Source organism: Ovis aries, chromosome 1, assembly GCF_016772045.2.
Source record: "Ovis aries strain OAR_USU_Benz2616 breed Rambouillet chromosome 1, ARS-UI_Ramb_v3.0, whole genome shotgun sequence".
NCBI lineage: Eukaryota > Metazoa > Chordata > Mammalia > Artiodactyla > Bovidae > Ovis > Ovis aries.
Window position 1 is genome coordinate 17,259,612 of NC_056054.1, and position 19,505 is coordinate 17,279,116.

At 46.5% G+C, this 19,505-nt stretch overlaps 1 protein-coding gene across 1 annotated transcript; it reads left to right on the forward strand.

The window, feature by feature from the left end:
- Positions 1-1,322: 1,322 nt before the first annotated feature.
- Positions 1,323-18,669, forward strand: TMEM269 (transmembrane protein 269). Its single transcript, XM_027970592.3, has 7 exons — positions 1,323-1,451; positions 2,745-2,853; positions 5,950-6,088; positions 10,452-10,549; positions 11,238-11,381; positions 11,999-12,199; positions 17,833-18,669. Exons 1-7 carry the CDS (start codon positions 1,437-1,439, stop codon positions 17,958-17,960), a joined length of 834 nt encoding a protein of 277 aa, XP_027826393.3. The 5' UTR covers positions 1,323-1,436; the 3' UTR covers positions 17,961-18,669.
- The last annotated feature ends 836 nt before the right edge of the window (positions 18,670-19,505 follow it).

A 19,505-nucleotide genomic window follows, 5' to 3' on the forward strand; every position in this document is an offset into this window, starting at 1 on the left:
TTCAGATGTACACCTCTGTTAATGCTAGAGCTGGAATGTAAATCTGGTTGAAAGGCCAGTATTATAATCATTATGTAACAGTTTTTATTTTGCCACTTCAATGATTCATGTGGCCTGGGAAAATGAAGAGAAATACAAATGACATAAAGAAGCTGACCTGACACTTGGGCTTAGACTTGTAGCACAGCTTTACTTGTCTCCATCCTGGATCTCCAGTTTAGTTTCTCAAATGCCTTAGGTATGACTTTAGTGTCAAACTGTTCAGTTCTTAGAACCACTAATTAGTAATGGTAAAATTGACTAATGCCCATTTCCTCTTCTGGAGAATGGGAATGCTAATACTAACATTAGGGGCATTTGAGGAAATCCAGTAAGATGACTGTAATGTCTGTAAAGCATTGAGCACAGTGCCCAGTGGCTAGCAGCCACTCAGGACAGGCTAGATCCTATTCTCCGTCTCCAGGCTGCCAGGTGAGGCAAAGGGTCACCTGACCTGACTCCACCCCTTCTCTTGCATAGTCTCCTGTGCGGCCCTGGAAGCTCTTGCTGCAGTGGCTTAGCAACAGGGTAGGTCAGAGAATGTGGGTCAGGTATTAGAAGTGGTGCTTGGGATCCTCCGGAATACTAACAGGTGTCTGTGGCACATACTCGTCCAGTTATGGAACCTGGATACCTCAGAAGGGCTCTTTCCTCCGCCCTCTCAGCCTTCTGCTGTCTTGGCATTCCCTCTCACAGGGGCTCCTGGTCAGGCTACTTGGTCCTGTCTGCTGCTGTCCAGTAAGATGTCTTTGCTCCAGCACCACACCCCCGAGCTCATGGGGTGTTTAAGAGAGCCTTCCTCCACAATGGCTGCCAGGATAATCTTTCTAAATCAACTTGACCTTGTCATTTCCCTACTTAAAATGTACTAGTTTTCAGGGCTGAGTGTAAATTACTCAGCTTTTCATTGATCCAGCAAATACTGAGGCTGGGGGCAGGAGGGTACTGTGCCCAGCGTTCGTACAGACTCAAAGATACAGCAGTGAGCCAAGCAGAGCCGAAGCCCTGCCCACGAGGAGGGGCCTTATATTTCAGGGGCCCTTTACAGCTTTACCTGCCCCCAACTCCCCGCCTACCTCCCATGCACCGTGCATACGCTGGTCTCTTCACCTGCTGAGCCTTTGCACATTAGTCGTGTTACACTAGTCCACTCCTCCCAGATCCCTCCGTTCTGCCACCCCCAACCCGTGCCGCCGCTTCAAGACCTCGGGCTCCCCTGCAAAATGAGGCCCCTCTTCCTGCCAACTGAAGCCCTGTTGCCCCTCCCCTGCCTCCTGGGGATTGTGAGCTAAGAGCCAGGGGTGAGAGGCTTAGGTCGGCAACTCCCGCTCGCCTTGGCTGGCCCCTCCACCGCACAGAAAGCGGGGGAGTAGCGTGGGCCCCCACCCCATCTAAGAATGTCTAGTCCCCAGGTAAGCATCCGCAGCAGCGCGTGCCTCCTCCACGTGCTGTCAGTGATCACGGCGGGGGGTGGGGGGTGGGGAGTGGGGGGTGGGGGGCTTGGGGAAAGAGCTGTCCGGGGGTATCGGCGCCCAGCCCCGGCTTGGTCTCGTCCATCTTTTCACCTGGCCATCTTCGCCGTTGCTGCCATCCCGCAGGGCGCGAGGAATAGCGGAGGGAGAGGGACGAGGAGGAGCACGCTGATGTCTTCAGCTTGGACGGAGGCCGGTTCTCTGTTGGGCTGTTGGCCTCTAGGGGAGCGGGTGGAGTCGGGTGGCTGCGGGGAGGCAGGTCGTTTCTCACACAAATGGCTGTGCCCGTGGCTCACTGCCTGCCCGTGGGGAAGTGTCACTCGGAGCGTTCTCGCACCAATGCTGCTGGGTTCCTGGGCACAGAACTCACACCGTTGCCCTTGCCTTTCCCTAGAAAGCCCCGAGTCACACGCAACCCTCCTCGCTCCTTTCAGTAGCAGCCCGAGTCTAGTTTGCCGTTCCGGCTTGCTCACCTCCTTCTCCTTACCAGACTCATGGCTGATTTCCTTTTCTTCAGCCTCTCCCCTTGAGACCACCCTCCACTCGCAACCCACATCTGAGCAAGACACCCTCCTACACCCTCTTACTAATTAAACAGTACTGCCCAGTCACAGCGGTAATGCAAGCTCACACCAGCTATCACAACGGTGACCTCCCTGCTGGCTCTGCCTCCAGGTGCCCCGCTCTCCGTGGGATCCAGCCTCCTCATTGTGCTTTCCTTTTTGCAATTTCCTTTGCCAAGAAGCCACCCTCGCTACCGCCCTGCCCTCCCTGCTACCGCCCACCCCTTTTGTTTATGCTTATAGAGTCGTAAATTTCCTGTTGGTGGCACCTTCCCCTGCACGCCTCACAGACTTAGTCTTCCCTGGACACACTCAGCAACCTGACGAACCTTTGTCCAACAACACTCGTCACACCGCCTTCACTGTCCCTGCACACATCTGCCTCCCCCACCAGATTCCCAGCCTCCTAAGGGTGCTCTGTGTGCCCAGAACATGCAGGCTGGGCACGGGGCAAGCATCAGCAAGCACAGTTTTTAAAATGAATAAATGGAAGATCGTAAGTGTCAGGTAGATGCTTGGGTGTGTTGAAGAGGCTGGATTGTTCGTTTGAGAAGGCTTCTCATGGGACAGACTAGACGGGCTTCGAGTGACTGAGTGCAGGGAGAGGATCTCAGGTAAGCACCAGAGTGCTCTACTAATTTAACAATCACCAAACAACGTCTATTGTCAGGCCTCATGCTGGGCACCGGGGATCTCGGTCGGCACTCAAGTTCCTTTCCCTGTACTGGAGAAGGAAGACTACATAGGCGGTGCCAATACAGAGTGCCAACTGTCACACGGTGAGCAAGGAGGTGTGGCAGTGCAGAGAAGGAGCACCTCAAGACTTGAGGGCGTGCCAGGCTTCCCAAAGAGGACCACCACCCAACCTGAGACAAGAAGCGGGCAGAGAAGGGGTCAAGGGGCTATGCAGAAAGGACTTGCATACCAAATGAAGGAGTTGAGCTCCATCTTGAGGGTGCTGGGAGCCACTGATGATCTCCAAGCAGCTGGGGAGTGACACAGGCTAGTCCTGCTGGCCACTGCTGGGCAAGGCTTCGGCTCTGACCCCTCCTCTGAGGAGCCTTCTCTGAGCCCCCTGACAGGCAGGACCCCTCCTCTAAGCTCCCTTAGCAGCCTTGTCACTTCTTCCTTTCTGTGCAGGGTTGAAGCCTCTGCCAGACCAGGTTTTTGAGAGACAAGACCAGGTTTTAATCTTTTTTGTCCCAAGACCAAACGTTTGCTGAATGAATGGATTGTTCTTTTTCCCTCTAAATTTCACCAGCCCTTACTCTCAGGTCCACATCCTTTCATACCTGGAGCCTATGCATTATGCAGCAGATGGGTTTTAATTGGGAAAGAGGAGGCCCAATTCCAATCCTGGCTCTGCCATTTACTGGGACAAATTGTTCAACTGTCCTGAAACCTCAGTTTCTCCACCTGTAAGATGAGTTATCACCATGAATAGTCTGTAAGTCTCCACACGCATGCATGAGTCTTTTCCTGAATAGACTGTTAGCTCTATGGTCTAGGCAGGTACCAAGGACTTTCCTCAGCACCTTGCTTGATCTGAGCTTACAACAAATAAAAAATGATCAGTCCTGTTGGTTGGTGGACAGCAGAGTACACAGAAAAGAACCCTTAAGGTGAAGTTGGAAGTCTTGTTCTGCCACTTCCAGTGTGACCTTGAACGAGGTTCTTCCCCTCTCTGAGTCTTCTCTGCTTTACCTGGCAGACCTCACATGGCCATTGGAAACCACAGAGATGAGTGTGCTTTGTGAATGAACAAGATAATCTGGTAGACAATTAATTGAACATTCATTAAACAGTGAAGCAGTGTAGATGAGGTGTGTCTCGTAACTTTTGGACACACCCCAGGTATCTCTGCAGAGAAGCAGAGATGCTAGGAAGCTGCTCTTTCAGGCAACAGTAGGCTAGACTGGAACAGAGGTGTTTGGTCTCGCCAGCTGAGCCCTGAGACTCAGGACAGACCAGGAGGGAAGGGTTGACAGGGAGGGAACATAACTCTGGTCCTTTGCTCCCCTTCCCATCCCAGATTTGTCTGGCTAGCATTGCTTCCTATCTTACGTTTTGAGGGAATCTGGCATGACAAGGTCTCAGGAGTCCCAGTGGCTTTGGGATTATAGCTACTGATACCCCTTGGTGAATAAAGCTGGCCTATGGGAGCAGTTAGCTCTGCCGTGCTGCCTGATAAACTCTTAGCTCTAAACTCCAAATCCGGCCCCTTCTCATCCTCTGCATCTTGGCGGCAGTATTTATGGGAAAGGACAATGACTTGTCCTAGCTCTTGCCCAGACCAGAAACGCCTGGGGCTGTACAGAGGGGCTATATGAAAGCAGAATCTCAGCTTCCTCACCTCGAAAATAAGTGGGGATTAAATGAGAAAACAGATGTGGAAACACCTTGGAACTTGTATATTGTACTCAAGTGCAGGATTCTGTATGTGGGTACTGTGTTTACAACCGGTGGGGCCTCCCTCTTTCAGAGAGCACTGGGGCTCTTTCTCCAAAAGCAAGGTTCACAATGCAGTTTATGTGTAAGGAGTGCACATATTTGGTGAACACAGAGTGAACACAGACAGAGCGGGACTGTGAAAATGGCCAGGGCCAGCTGATCCCTGCTGCCAAAGGAGGCTGGGGGAGAGAGGAGGACTGGCAGGGACTGCTTCTGCGTGGAAAGGCTGTAGGTGCCCCGCTGGGCTGGCCATCGGAGCTCCCTCATCACCCCCCTGCCCCAAAGACCTCCTCCTGCTGAGATCACGCCCCTAGTAAGAAGCACCAGATTTAGAATCAAACAGGTGAGATTGATTCTACTCACCTAATATGTGACTGTGAGCAAGTATGTCCTTTTCTCAGGACCTCAGTTTCCTCAACCATGAAATGGGGAAAATTACAGTAGCATCTCCCCAGGTTGTCAGGATCAGGAAAGAGAATGTGGTGAAAGGGTCCTGTGAACTATCCAGCGCTGTCTGTCTTCATTTCGTGTTTCTCATCTCTTCCGCTGTTGGTACTGGGCCTGCTGCTGGGGGCTGTCTGAACTAGGACCCTGAGGCACCTCAGCCATACCCTCTCCTTCTGAGGGAGGGAGTGTGGCTGGAGGGGCAAAGGAGCCTGGATCTGTAGCAGGCCCTTTGTGCTTCCCTCCCATCAGGCAGCCTCTCGCCTCCTGGGCCACTTCTAGGGGTGAGGGGGTTACCTCTTGCCAGTGTTTTGATTTCTGTGGGCTCACTCTAGAGTACTAAAAGTAGCTTTGTCTTCCCTTGTAGCTCAGTTGGTAAAGAATCTGCCTGCAGTGCAGGAGACCAGGGTTCGATCCCTGGGTTGGGAAGATCCCCTGGAGAAGGAAATGGCAACCCACTCCAGTATCCTTGCCTGAAAAATGGGGTCGCAAAGAGTCGGGCACGACTGAGCGACTAACACTTAACACTTACTTACCTTGTAATGTAAAAATAAAGGAGGCTCATTTATGATGAAGGTCTTTATGACAAGGGGCTCATCTCTCAGATTGGGGAATGGCCCATACCCCTTGGACCCTGGGCCATGGGGGTTCCAGGCAGGTCACTGTATGGGCTGGAGAGAGGTCTGTGCTATAGAGCAAGAGGTATCAGAGACGGGTGGAGGCTGTGGTCATGATTCATAGCTATGGTTCACTCATTTTGCTATTGAACGTTCCAAGGCATTCATCTTCAGCACCTTTGTCTCACCTCCTGGGTCTCCTCCATTAACCTGTAGTCTTCTTCATTCCAGCCAGTGAAATGATGTTGGGAGGGTGCAGTTCTAGGGTGGGGTCTAGGGGAACAGGAGGTACCTGGTCCCTGAGAGATTCTTTTGGGACTCTTTGACCTTGGCAACCCCATGACCCTCTCTCCTGGGCCCCAGGTGAGTGCAGCAGTTTCTTCCTGACCAAAGAGCAGAGCCACCCCCAGATGAATGAATTTACCTGGAAGGATGTTGTCAATGCCTTATCCCTGGCCAACATGATCCTGGGGCTCTTCTCCATCTTCTGCAGCTTCTGCAAGTATGTCTAGGGGCCCAGCAAGCTCTTAGCCAAGAGCTGGAGCCAGTGGCATGAAGGAGGGAGGGGTTTGTCTAGAGAACAAAGCACTGAGGCATACAGATTGACTCAGGGCAGGAGAAAATGCAGTGGGTTAGGAGTCGCGGGGTGAAGATCCTAGCCTCAGTTCAACTACCAACCTGATATGTAACCTTGGCTAGGTCACATCTTGAACCTCAGTTTCTCCCACCCTTTTTTTTTTTTTTTGGTGCAGCATGCAGGGTCTTAGTTCTCCAACCAAGGATCAAGCCCATGTCCCTTGCATTGGGAGCACATAGTCTTAACCTCTGGACTGCCAGGGAGTCCCTCTCCATCTGTAAAACAAGGAACTATGATCTCTATAGATCTTTCCAGATATGGCAATCTAGAATGGTTTCTATAAGAAAATCAAGAGATTCCATTCCTGTAGCCTTTGCACAATCCTTGGGTAGGCAGGCTACCATTAATATTTTTTTGATTCTTAAATTACAGCATATGACCTGGCAGAATAGTTAAAGTTAACTGTTCTGGAAAGTCTGAGACATGAGTATGGGTCCCCCCCCACCAAATTGTAAGCAAATTATATTTCTATGAATTGAATTGTATTTCAATGCCTTTGTGAAATCAGAGGTTTAAAGATAATCTCTTCATGGAGACTTAACCATTAGCAAATAACTTCTCTGGATCTGTTTCTCATCCATAAAGTAAGATGGTTTTACCTAATGATGTTTAAGTTCCCTTCCAGTTTGAAAATTCTCTAAATCTAGGTTTGGGGGTTCTCATAAATTGGGATATACCTGCAGCAGAAACTCTATCTTCTTAGTTCAACCTAATCTTCTGGGAATGTAGTATTTAAGGCCATAATGGTGGGCCCAATTCCCTTTAGACACATAGTGTAGTGAAAGTTGCTCAGTTGTGTCTGACTCTTTGCAACCCTATGGACTGTTTACTCCATGGAATTCTCCAGGCCTGAATACTGGAGTGGGTAGTCTTTTCCTTCTCTAGGGGATCTTCCCAACCCCGGAATCGAACCCAGGTCTCCTGCATTACAGGGGGATTCTTTACCTGCTCAGCCACCAGGGAAGCCCCTCTAGACACATAAATATGGGTCTAAACAAAGGAAATTCTAAGGTTGTTTTAGGACTGCTGAGGTCTAGGGTCAGGCTCTCTGCTTTTGCTGGGCCACCCAAGCACTGCAGTCAGTACGGCGACTTGGGTGTGGCCTCCTAGGGCAAGTTGGCCTGAGATTGTTATAGCTGCTTTCAGACGGGGTCTGGGAGCATGTGCTGGAGAGAAACACAGAATCCTTGAAGGTGGGATTTCCCTGGTGGTCCAGTGGTTAAGAATCCACCTTCCAATGCAAGGGATGTGGGTTTGATCCCTGGTCTGGGAACTAAGATCCCTCATGCCGTGGGGCAACTAGGCTGATGTGCCGCGACTAGAGAAGTCAGCTCCCCACAGTTACTGAGCCTGCTTGTCACTGTGTACCACAACTAGAGAAAGCCTGTGCACTGCAACGCACAGCCAAAAAGCAGGAATCCCTGAAGGAAGGGTATGAAAGATACCTTGGAAATCATTTAGAGTGTCAAAAATACATGAGATGAAAACTAATAGAACTACAAGCAGAATGTTATGGATCTATTACCATAATTGGATGTTTAGCAGGCAGAAAATCAGTAAGGATATAGTTGAATAGCACCCTTGACCCACTGGATCTAATTGATATTTTATATAATATTTGATCCAACAATAGCCGAATACATGTTATTCTCAAGCTCACCCAGATAGACCACATTCTGGCCTGTAAGACATACTTTAACAAATTTGAAAAAATATAAATCATACGAAGTATGCTCTTAGACCATATGGAGTTCAACTAGAAAGAACAGAAAGATAACTAGAAAATTCCAAAATACATGGAGGTTAACTCATTTCTAAATAATACATAGACAAAGAAGTCTCAGGAGAAATTAAAAAATATTTTGAACTAAATGAAAGTGAAAATACAACTTATCAAAATGTGTGAGATGCAGTGAATGCAGTACTTAAAGGGAAATGTATACATTGTATGCATATATTAGAAAAGAAATCTGCTCTGCCAAAGTCTATGTCAAGAGAACTAGAAAACAAGCCACAGACTGGGAGAAAATATTTACAAAGGATACGTTTGATAAAGAACTATAGTCCAAAATATACAAAGCTTAAAATTCATCAATAAGAAAACAATTCAATTTGAAAAGGGCCCTAGAATTTAACAGACACCTCACCAAAGAAGATATACAGATGGCATTTAAGCACATGAAAAGATACCCATCAAATGTCGTCATGGGAATGCAAATTAAATAACAATGAGATATTACTACACACCTATTAAAATGACTAGAATCCAGAACACTGACAATAACAAATGCTTCTGAAGATGCGGCGCAACAGGAGCACCTACTCATTGCTGATGGGAACCGCAAAATGGTACAGCTCCTTTGGAAGACAGTTTGGTGGCTTCTTACAAAACTAAGCATACTCCTACCACGAGTCAGTATGTCAGTGTTAGTTGCTCAGTCATGTCCAACTTGTTGCAACCCCATGGACTGTAGCCTGCTAGGGTCCTCTGTCCACAGAATTCTCCAGGCAAGAATACTGGAGTGGGTAGCCATTCCCTTTTTCAGGAGATCTTCCTGACCCAGGGATTGAATCCAGGTCTCCTGCATTCCAGGCAGATTCTTTACCCTCTGAGCCACCAGGGAAGCCCAATTCCTACCGTACAATCAAGCAAATGAATTGAAAACTATGTTCAAAACCTGTGCTTAGATGATTGTGATATTTTACTCTTAACTGCCAAAACTTAAAAGTAACAAAGGTATCCTTCAGAAAAAAAAAAAAAACAATGGTATCCTTCAGCAGATGAATGAATAAATAAATCGTGGTACATCCAGACAATGGACTATCCCTCTCAGTCTTAAAAACAAATGAGCTATTAAGCCCTAAGAAGACATGGAGGAACATTAAATGCATATAACCAAGTGAAAGAGGCCAATCTAAAAAGCCTACAGATTATATGACCTCTACTACACGACATTCTGGAAAAGGAAATATGGAGGAAATATGTCTCCAAAAATATGGAGACAATAAAAAGGTCATAGTTGTCAGGAGGGTTGGGGAGGACATAAATAGGTAGAGCACAAAGGACTTTTAGGACAGTGAAAATACGCTGTATGATGTTATAATGATGGATATATGCCATTAAACTTTTGCCCAGAACCATAGAATGTAACACCAAGAATGAACCCTAAGGTAAATTATGGACTTTGAGTGATTGCAATGTGTCAGTGTAGGGTCACTTTTGGTATATACCAAGGCCAGAATGTATCATTCTGTAACGATATGGATAATGGGAGAGGCTATGCATATGTGAGAACAAGGGTAATGATCTCTGCATTATTCTCAATTTTGTTGTAAACCTAAAATTTCCCAAAAAAATAAAGTCTTTGAAAAAACTGAAAAGAAGGAGGATCTAAAATCAATTACGTAGGCCTCCATCTTAGGAAACTAGAAAAAAAAAGAGCAAATTAAATCCATAGTAAGCAGAAGGAAAGAAATAATAAAAATTAGGATAGAAATCAATGAAATTGAAAACAAGAAGTCAATAAAGAAAATCAATGAAACCAAAATCTAGTTCTTTGAAAAGATCAATATAATTGATAAACCTCTAGCCAGGCTATCCAAGAAAAAGAGAAGATACAAATTACAAATATCAGAAATAAAAAATGAGGAATCATTACATGGACATTAAAAGTATAATAAAGGAATATTGTGAACAACTCTGTGTCCACAGACTCGATAGCCTAAGATGAAACAGATTAACTTCTTCAAAGATACAAAACTCACATTGGAGAAATAGATAATCTAAATAGCCTTGTATCTGTTAAAGAAATCATTTGATACAAACCTTTCATTTTACAGATGGAGGAACAGAGGCCACAGTGAGATGGTTGTGGAGGCTGGGCTAGGACCTAGGATCTCCCTTGCCATCAAATACGCCTGGAATTTAGAATTGGAAGGGACCTTGTTTCTTAATGATTACCTATAGAGGGCAGCCCTTTGAGAATGTGGGTTGAGAATATGTGGGTTGAGAGTATGAAGGGGATGTAAGTCTGTGTGTGTGTATGTGTGTGTGGTGTGTGAGGCAGCACAGATCAGAAAGGATGTGAGTTAGGGAGCATGTAGGAGTGTGTATATGTGTGCTGGCTAGCACAGGAAGCATATTGGTTTAGTTGGGGGTGGGTAGGGGTGGAGTCTCTTTGATACTACGAGAGAGCTGTCCTGTTTGGCCTGTGGTCCTGCACTTTAGGAAATGCTCCTGCGCCTCCTGGATGGTTTTGGTCAGCTTTCTATTAGACATGGCTATCGGGTCAGCGACCAGACACCTGAACATCTGCTCCAAATCCGGTGAGTCCAGGCCTCAGATTCATCATCCCTGACCCCAGGAGCACCCATTCCAGTCAGCTCCGCCATCCTGTAATATCCAGCAGGCTTCCGGCAGTCACCACCCCTGTTCAGTCCCTCTGAGTGTAGCCAAAGCAGCCCTAGAACAGGAGTCTATGAGCCCCGCAGCCTAGATCTGGCTGCTCTGCTGGTTCACCTGTGGGTCTCTGGCTGCCCTTCTGGCCTTGACTTGGCTTATCTGCCCTGTCTCCCTCTCAGGGTGGATCTGGGAGTGGGAGCTGTGGTTTTGGCAATGGAGGTGTGGAGAAATGAAAAATACCCCAAGCAGAGCAACTCACTTAAAATATAATAAAATATTCCCAAGTAAGATTTTGCTTGAAAAAAAAAAAGGGTTCCATATCATTAATTTGTTTCCAATTGTGGTCCAACCCTCGCATGTTGAAGGACAGGAAAACTAAGACCTAGACAGAGCAAGACTTGCCTAAGGCCACATGGTCAGCTTGAGGCAGAGCCAGAAGGAGACCCTAGTCTTTGGATTAGCAGACCACCCCAGGAAGCAGCATTGCCTCCCGGCCCCTCAGAGACCTGACAGCAGGATCCTGCTTGTCACCACTCCAGCTCCCCCAGCAGAGGGGACTAAGATACAAGACATGTGAGCGGAAGTTCCTCTAACTTTGGCCTTCTGGAGCAGGAACCGAACTGAATGACTTCGCAGTCTTCACCACCTTCGGCCTGGCCTCAGCCCTGCTTCTAGGCGTGGATGGACCTCTGAATGGGTTACTGGCCATCATCTATGTGTTAGCTATTTCATTCCGCCTCTGTTTTTATTCGACAGGTGAGTGGAAACCAGACTTATGGCTGAGGGTAGATGTCAGAAACCCGGGAGCAGTAACTGACTCCTCTCCTTCCTTTCATGGAGATTGTTCCTTCCTTCTCTCTCCTGCTGCAGGCCCACTGGAGGTTTCAGGTTGCCTTGGCTGAGCCCTGGTCTAGGGGGCGGGAACCCTTGGTTCTTGAACCAGCTGTGCTTTTTTCTTGCTGTGTGACCTTTGGATGGAGCACATGGCTTCACAGACCCTAAAACTAGAGGTCATACTCCAGTTTCCCAAAACAGATGGGGAAACTGAACTCCAGGGAGGGTAATTGCCTAGCCTAAGGTAACAATGCAAGGGATTGCGGAGGCAGACAGAAATATCTCAAAGGCATCTTCTACAGAGGCTTCCTAGGTGCCAGGGCACAGGCCTGGTCCTATTTGCCTGCTTTACCTTGGGGATCCAGTGCAAAACCCACACGTCATCTCTGAATAACTAAGTTCTTTACAGCTGGCCGCTGCTCTGAGAGTGAAGGAATTTGGAAAATGGGGTAGGGAAGACCCAAAGAGAGAAGGGCTTCCTCCTGGGGATGCTTTAGAGCAGTGGGAAGCAGCTAACCCCATCTTTTCTTTCCCTGCAGGCATTCCTTTCACATACAAGGGTCTACCCTGCCCCTATGCTTCCTGTGTTTTGGCTTCCACCTCCCTCCTGACCAAAGGCAACACGTTCATTCTCTCTTGCATGGCCTCACTCATGATTCTGTTCATGATGGACCAGAGCTACTACCCACATGATGAAATCCTGGAGTCTGAGAGCTGGAAAAAAATGGTCTATCTGGGAGGTAAGTGAAATGTATTGCTCTTAACGTCACTAGTGATCATTTATTATCATTGCTGCTCACTGCCATGATAATGGCATCTCAGAGGGTATCAGAGGATGACCTAATTTAGATGGGAATGCCTAGAGGGAACGAAACCTGGGTGAAATTGGTCAAAAGGTAAAAACCCCAGTTACAAGATAAATAAATTCTGTGCATGTAATGTACACCATGGTGTCTACAATACTGTATTGTCTATTTGAAAGTTGCTAAGATAGTAGATCTTAAAAGTTCTCATCACAAGAAAAAAAATTTGTAACTTTGTGAGGTGATGGATACTAACTAAATTTATTATGGTTATTATGTTGCAATATACACAAATGTCAAAGTTGTTGATATATCTTGGACTAATAGCAAGTTATATGTCAGTGATATCTCAATAAAACTGGAAAAAATTAAAAACACATGAAAACTACAAGATGATTTGCCAAGCAGTGGGAGGGGTGGTTCAGAAAATGAAGCAGAGCTTTGTGAGTGCTCTGAGGCAAGGAGCAGCCAGATGCATTTGAGCAGCAGTGTGGCTGAACTTGCTGAGAGAGGGCTGGCAACTGACTGAGGCCAGTGAAGCGAGCAGACTGGGCGGGATTGGGGACTGGATCCTGGAGGCAAATGAGAAGTCTCTGAAGGGATTTCTGAGCAGCAGTTTTACATGTTCACTTTGACTGTAATGTGGAGAATAGACTGTAGGAGACTCAGAATGGAAGTAGGAAAACCAGCTTTTTATCACATGAAAGGTAGTGGTGGGGGTAAAGATGAAGCGATGTGACGTGAGTGTTGGAAATACCGTACAGCTGATACTGAGGAAGCAGGTTCTGGGCTATCGCAATTGAGTAAAGGGTGCCAGGTCCCGAGGCCCTGGTCACACTGGGGCCCTGGAAGATGTCTCCCTAAGATTTCCCCGACTGATGGTCTTCTTCAAGGAACACCGATTTTTCTTCTTTTGAAATGCGCTCATGTAAACAGGATGACATCTATGGTTAGTTTCTATGTGGGTCCACTTGGTTTGAAGTGGTGGCTCAGATGATAAAGAATTTTCCTGCAATACATGAGACCCAGGTTCAATCCTTGAGTCTGGAGGAGGGCATGGCAACCATTCCAGTATTCTTGCCTGGAGAATCCCATGGACAGAAGAACCTGGCAGGCTGCAGTCCATGCGGATGCAAAGAGTCAGACATGACTGGGTAACTGACACTTTCACTTTTGGTTATTTGAAGGTCCTGGGTTCCATCCTGACTCTCCCCTTTAAGCTCACGCCCTTTCTTCTGTAGCATTAGCACTCACAGCCCTGTCCAAGTTCCAAGTGCTGGCTCCTCCTGTGTCCCAGTTGGCAGAGGCACAATGAGGGGAGAAGACACCTGGTTTGGAGCTAAACAGACCTGAGTTCAAGTTCTAACTTCAGCACATATTAGTTTCCTGAATTTGAGCCTGCTGCAGTTTTCTTCATCTCTAAGACGAAGCTGATAATCCCTACCTTGCAAGATTCTTGAGATTAAATGAGGTAATGTATATAAATCCTCTGGCACAGATGTGTCCTGTAAATGGAAATTTCTTAGCCCCCTTCTTCCCTTCACTAGCCCTTCTCTTATTTCATTGCAGCAGTGTTTCCCACAGTGTTCTTTGTAGACACCATTGATCCCCTCTTCTCAAAATAGATGGCACACTTGACAGCCTTCCATGGGTTGTCTGTGCTGTGTGGGTAAAGGGGGAGACTGCACCTCAAAACCTGATACCAGTTGATACTGAAGCCCTGCTGGATAGATTTCAAAATACCTGCTGTGGCTATTGGAGGACAGCCAGTCATCTTTTTAGACCAAGTTGCCTTCTCCCCCAGCAAGAGCTCTGTACATCTGAGGAACTGCTCTATGGCTACTGAGACCTTTTTTCAGGACAACTTTGGTTTAAAATATTATCTCATTAACTCAACAAATCAATGACTGTTCTCTAGATGTAGTAGTCCGAAAACTTATGACCAACCTAGATAGCATATTCAAAAGCAGAGACATTACTTTGCCGACTAAGGTCCGTCTAGTCAAGGCTATGGTTTTTCCAGTAGTCATGTATGGATGTGAGAGTTGGACTGTGAAGAAGGCTGAGCGCCGAAGAATTGATGCTTTTGAACTGTGGTGTTGGAGAAGACTCTTGAGAGTCCCTTGGACTGCAAGCAGATCCAACCAGTCCATTCTGAAGGAGATCAGCCCTGGGATTTCTTTGGAAGGAATGATGCTAAAGCTGAAACTCCAGTACTTTGGCTTCCTCATGCGAAGACTTGACTCACTGGAAAAGACTGATGCTGGGAGGGATTGGGGGCATGAGGAGAAGGGGATGACAGAGGATGAGATGGCTGGATGGCATCACTGACTCGATGGACGTGAGTCTGAGTGAACTCCGGGAGATGGTGATGGACAGGGAGGCCTGGCGTGCTGCGATTCATGGGGTCACAAAGAGTCGGACATGACTGAGCGACTGAACTGAACTGAACTGAACTGAATGCCTTTCTGTAACTGCTGCTTATCCTTAGAAGTGGTCTTTTTCAGGTCCCATGTTCTGATTTCTCTTGAGGAATACATGCCGGTTCCTCCCGTGGAAATGCCATAGACTATACACTCCCTCCCTCCATTTGAGCTTTCTGAAGCAGACTGTGTCTAGTTTTTAAGATCCAAGCAGATGAGGGATTGAATCAGGACCTTGTCTGAATTATATACCCTTTGTTTCCTTATCTGAAAAACAGACTTAATCCTAAATCACAGGGTAATTCTGAAATGCGCATAAAGTACTTTTTGTAACCTACCCAGCAGACCGTCTAGTGCAAAGTGTGCCTGAGCTCTATTATGTACAATTCTTTGTGACGCTATGGACTGTAGCCCACTGGGCTCCTCTGTCCATGGGATTTCCAAGGCAAGAATACTGGAGTGGGTTGCCATTTCCTCCTTCAGGGGATCTTCCAGACCCAGGGATCGAACACGTGTTTCCTGGATTGGCAGGCAGATTCTTTATCACTGAGCCACCTGGGAAGCCTCTAGTGCAAAGTAGATCTCCACAAATGTTGGTGCCCTTTGGTGGTAAATCTGAGATTGAAATTGTGTTGCGGGAGTGGAGGGGGGGTGCTCCCTCAAGACCACCCCTGGGTCAGTGCTTCTCTAGGAGGACTCACAGGATTCTGCAGAAAGTCACACATATAGCTCAGATTTGTTATAGCAAAAGGATAAACCAAATCAGTCAAGGGAAACTTGAAAGGAACCAAGTCTGGAGGGAACCAGGTGCAAGCTTCCAAGCATCCTCTCCCTGCGGAGTCACGCAGGACACAATTCTCCAGCCTGAACTGTGACACTGCTTGTGAAGGTCTATCTTCTAGGAAGCTCTTTAGAGACTCAGTGCTGAAGGCATTTACAGGGGCTGGACACATAGGTCCCCTCTGCCTGGCGGTGGTTTAGTTGCTCAGTCGTGTGCATCTCTTGTGACCCCCATAGACTGTAGCTCTCCAGGCTCCTCTGTCCATGGGATTTCCTAGGCAAGAATACTGGAGTGGGTTGCCATTCCTTCTCCAGGGGATTTTGCCAACCCAGGGATTGAAGTCTCCTGCGTTGGCAGGCGGATTCTTTACCACTGAGCCACTAGGGAAGCCCCTCCCCTCTGCCTCAGTTCAGTTCAGTCTCTCAGCCGTGTCCGACTCTTTGCGACCCCATGAATCGCAGCACGCCAGGCCTCCCTGTCCATCACCACCTCCTGGAGTTCACTCAGACTCACGTCCATCGAGTCAGTGATGCCATCCAGCCATCTCATCCTCTGTCATCCCCTTCTCCTCATGCCCCCAATCCCTCCCAGCATCAGAGTCTTTTCCAATGAGTCAACTCTTTGCATGAGGTGGCCAAAGTACTGGAGTTTCAGCTTCAGCATCAGTTCCTCCAAAGAAATCCCAGGACTGATCTCCTTCAGAATGGACTGGTTGGATCTGCTTGCAGTCCAAGGGACTCTCAAGAGTCTTCTCCAACACCACAGTTCAAAAGCATCAGTTCTTCAGCACTCAGCTTTCTTTACAGTCCAACTCTCACATCCATACATGACCACTGGAAAAACCATAGCCTTGACTAGACGGACCTTAGTCGGCAAAATAATGTCTCTGCTTTGGAATATGCTATCTAGGTTAGTCATAACTTTTCTTCCAAGGAGTAAGTGTATTTTAATTTCATGGCTGCAATCACCATCTGCAGTGATTTTGGAGCCCCCAAGAATAAAGTCTGACACTGTTTCCACATCTATTTTCCATGAAGTGATGGGACCAGATGCCATGATCTTAGTTTCCTGAATGTTGAGCTTTAAGCCAACTCTTTCACCCTCCTCTTTCACTTTCATCAAGAGGCTTTTTAGCTCCTCTTCACTTTCTGCCATAAGGGTGGTGTCATCTGCATATCTGAGGTTATTGATATTTCTCCCGGCAATCTTGATTCCAGCTTGTGTTTCTTCCAGTCCAGTATTTCTCATGCCTAGCAAGTACCAAAATTCCAGACTTCCACAGAAGGAAATCAATGTTCTGCATTAACCACCTCACTTGTATATCCAGTTGCTCTCATCAGTTTTTATTAGTGTAGGAAACTTTATTATTCAAGATTCTAGGCTCTTGGCCCACCTCGCAAGCAGGATTTTCTAAGGATAGCAGTCTTAGGCCTGCTACGTTAACTCTTCCACATGTGTATAATACTGTATTGACCCCTATCACATGTTAAAGTTGAAACAATATGAATATACATTTTTCCTTTTCTTTTTCTAGCAAGAGATCCAGGCAACTCAAATGTATTCTTGGCAAGACTGATTTCTGATCTGAATTTGACAGCACAGAATCTGAGATGGCATTGTTGTTGTTCAATTGCTAAGTCATGTCTGACTCTGTGACCCCATGGACTGCAGCACACCAGGTTTTCTTGTCCTTTGCTATCTCCTGGAGTTTGCTCAAACTTGTCCATTGAGTTGGTGATTCTATCCAACCATCTTATCCACTGTCGCCCCCTTCTCCTCCTGCCCTCAATCTTTCCCAGCATCACAGTCTATTCCAATGAGCTGCTCTTCGCATTAGGGGGCCAAAGTATGGGAACTTCAGCTTCAGCATCAGTCCTTCCAATGAATATTCAATAGTCAGAGCTTCCCTGGTGGCTCAGATAGTAAAGAATCTGCCTGCAATGCAGGGGACCTGGCTTTGATCCCTGGGTTGGGAAGATCCCATGGAGACAGGAATAGCTACCCACTCTACTATTCTTGCCTGGGGAATTCCATGGACAAGGGAGCCTGGTGGGCTATAGAGTCCATGGGGTTGTATGTAACAAGTCAGACACAATTGAGCAATTAACACTTTCACTTTCAGAATTCCAGAGAATAGCAAGGAGAGATAAGAAAGCCTTAAGTGAACAATGCAAAGAAATAGAGATTGCATTAGATTGTAATTATCTAGTTACACAAGCTTCATAAAGGTAAGGCTCATGTGCCAATGGTTTTTTAGTGTGAGTAAAAACTGAAGGCTGGAAAGATGGGGATTGGACTTAGAGGGTAGAAAATACACATAAGACAGCTTCATAAGAATTGAGTGTTTGCCTTTTTCTTTCTTCTAGGTGTCATCATGCTGTTTTTGTGTCCATTCTCGATAACTGCTTTTTACTGCCTGACGTGGTCACTCTCCTACATCTTCTTTCCAGATGCTCTGTGGGGCAAGGCAGCATGTCTTAGGCCGCAGCACTGAAGATATTAAAACAGCCACTCCCACGGGCCTCTGTGGGGTTTCTGCCAGCATGGTGGGCCAAAGCTTGCCTTCCCCTCACTAAGTCTTTCTTTGTGTCTGTGTTGTGCAGTGCTAGGTACATGTGGCCTTGAACCAGAGCAACCCACAGTAGGGCCAGTGGCCTGTACTTCTTCCTCTTTGTTCAGGATTCTGAATCCCTTGGTGACAATAGTTGTCTGTGTCATACAGAACAGCTTTTTCTTCCAAGCTAAACTTGGGCTGGGTTTGAGTTCTAGTTCTGTTACCAGCTGTGTGACCTGGTGCACTAAGGTTTGTCCCTTAGAAATGAATGAAACCCTTCAGAATTGGTGTAGCCTCCACCTTGTCCTGCCTGAATATAATAACTCCAGTGGTAAGGTGGGGCTTACTAACGGGATTCTTACGTTTATAGACTCTGGCTCTGTAGAGCAGAGCTGACGGCAGGGCAATCCTGTTGCCCCATTTATGTGTAGGATTTTTTTTTTTTCACAGTTAAAACTTCTGCCTTTTGCTTTGTTTAGAGATTAGACACATTGGCATCTTGAGGGCATCATTTGGCCTCTAGGATCTCATTATGTGTGTTTTTTTTCCCCTAAGCTCTAAAAATATTAAACTGAAGATATTCAAAGGACATTTCATATTCTAAAATCCAAATTGAATAGAAATAAAGAGAACTGTATGGAACCCTAAAGTGGCACGTCATAGAGAACTCAGGCCCACTAAAAGTCACGCTCACGGCACTGCCTCTGGACTTTCCACCTCCAGCTGGTGTACTAGAGGATTATTGGCTCATTCTGCCCCTTCCTCGGCCAGCGCACCAGACCTCCTTTACCTCAGGTCTAACTTCTTGAAGTTTGCAGAACAATATATATTGCAAGTATGCATTAACTCTAAAGTTATATGAAAAAAGTCCAGTGAGGTCCACCTTGCTATGATTTGGCTCTACAGGAAAAGACAGCACCCTCTTTTCTCCATGGCTTTCTGTTCATATCTGTTATAGCACTTACTTTTTTTTTTTTCATGGATAGATGAATTGATCTGCTTCCTAGATTTTTAGGTTCCTTCAGTTTACATTTTCGTGTTTCTGCTGCCTGCCACAGTGCCCCACACTCAGAAACATATACTTTGTAGATGAATTCATTTGGTTGTGCATTCTAGTGAGTTATGTACAAGGTTAGAATAATATAGTAGGAATCTTACAAATATACATGGGCTCAGACATTTCAGTGTGATGCCCTTAAATGCTGAATCCTCATTTCACTGTTGCTATCCTTTATCAAAATATTTTAGGAACTCCAAGATGATAACTGTCTTCACATACGCTCTTAGAGGTCAGCACTTAGCACAGTGCCTAGACATAATAGGTGCTCAAAAAATACTTATTTCTCTCGAGCCAACCAAATTTAGTCTAAAAACCTAATAATATTTAATATTAGCCAATGATATCCTCTTTTTAAACCAAAACCAAATTAGCTATTGATTTTGGCCTCAAATGACTTCTGGCTATTTCTAGAACTTGAGCTATGT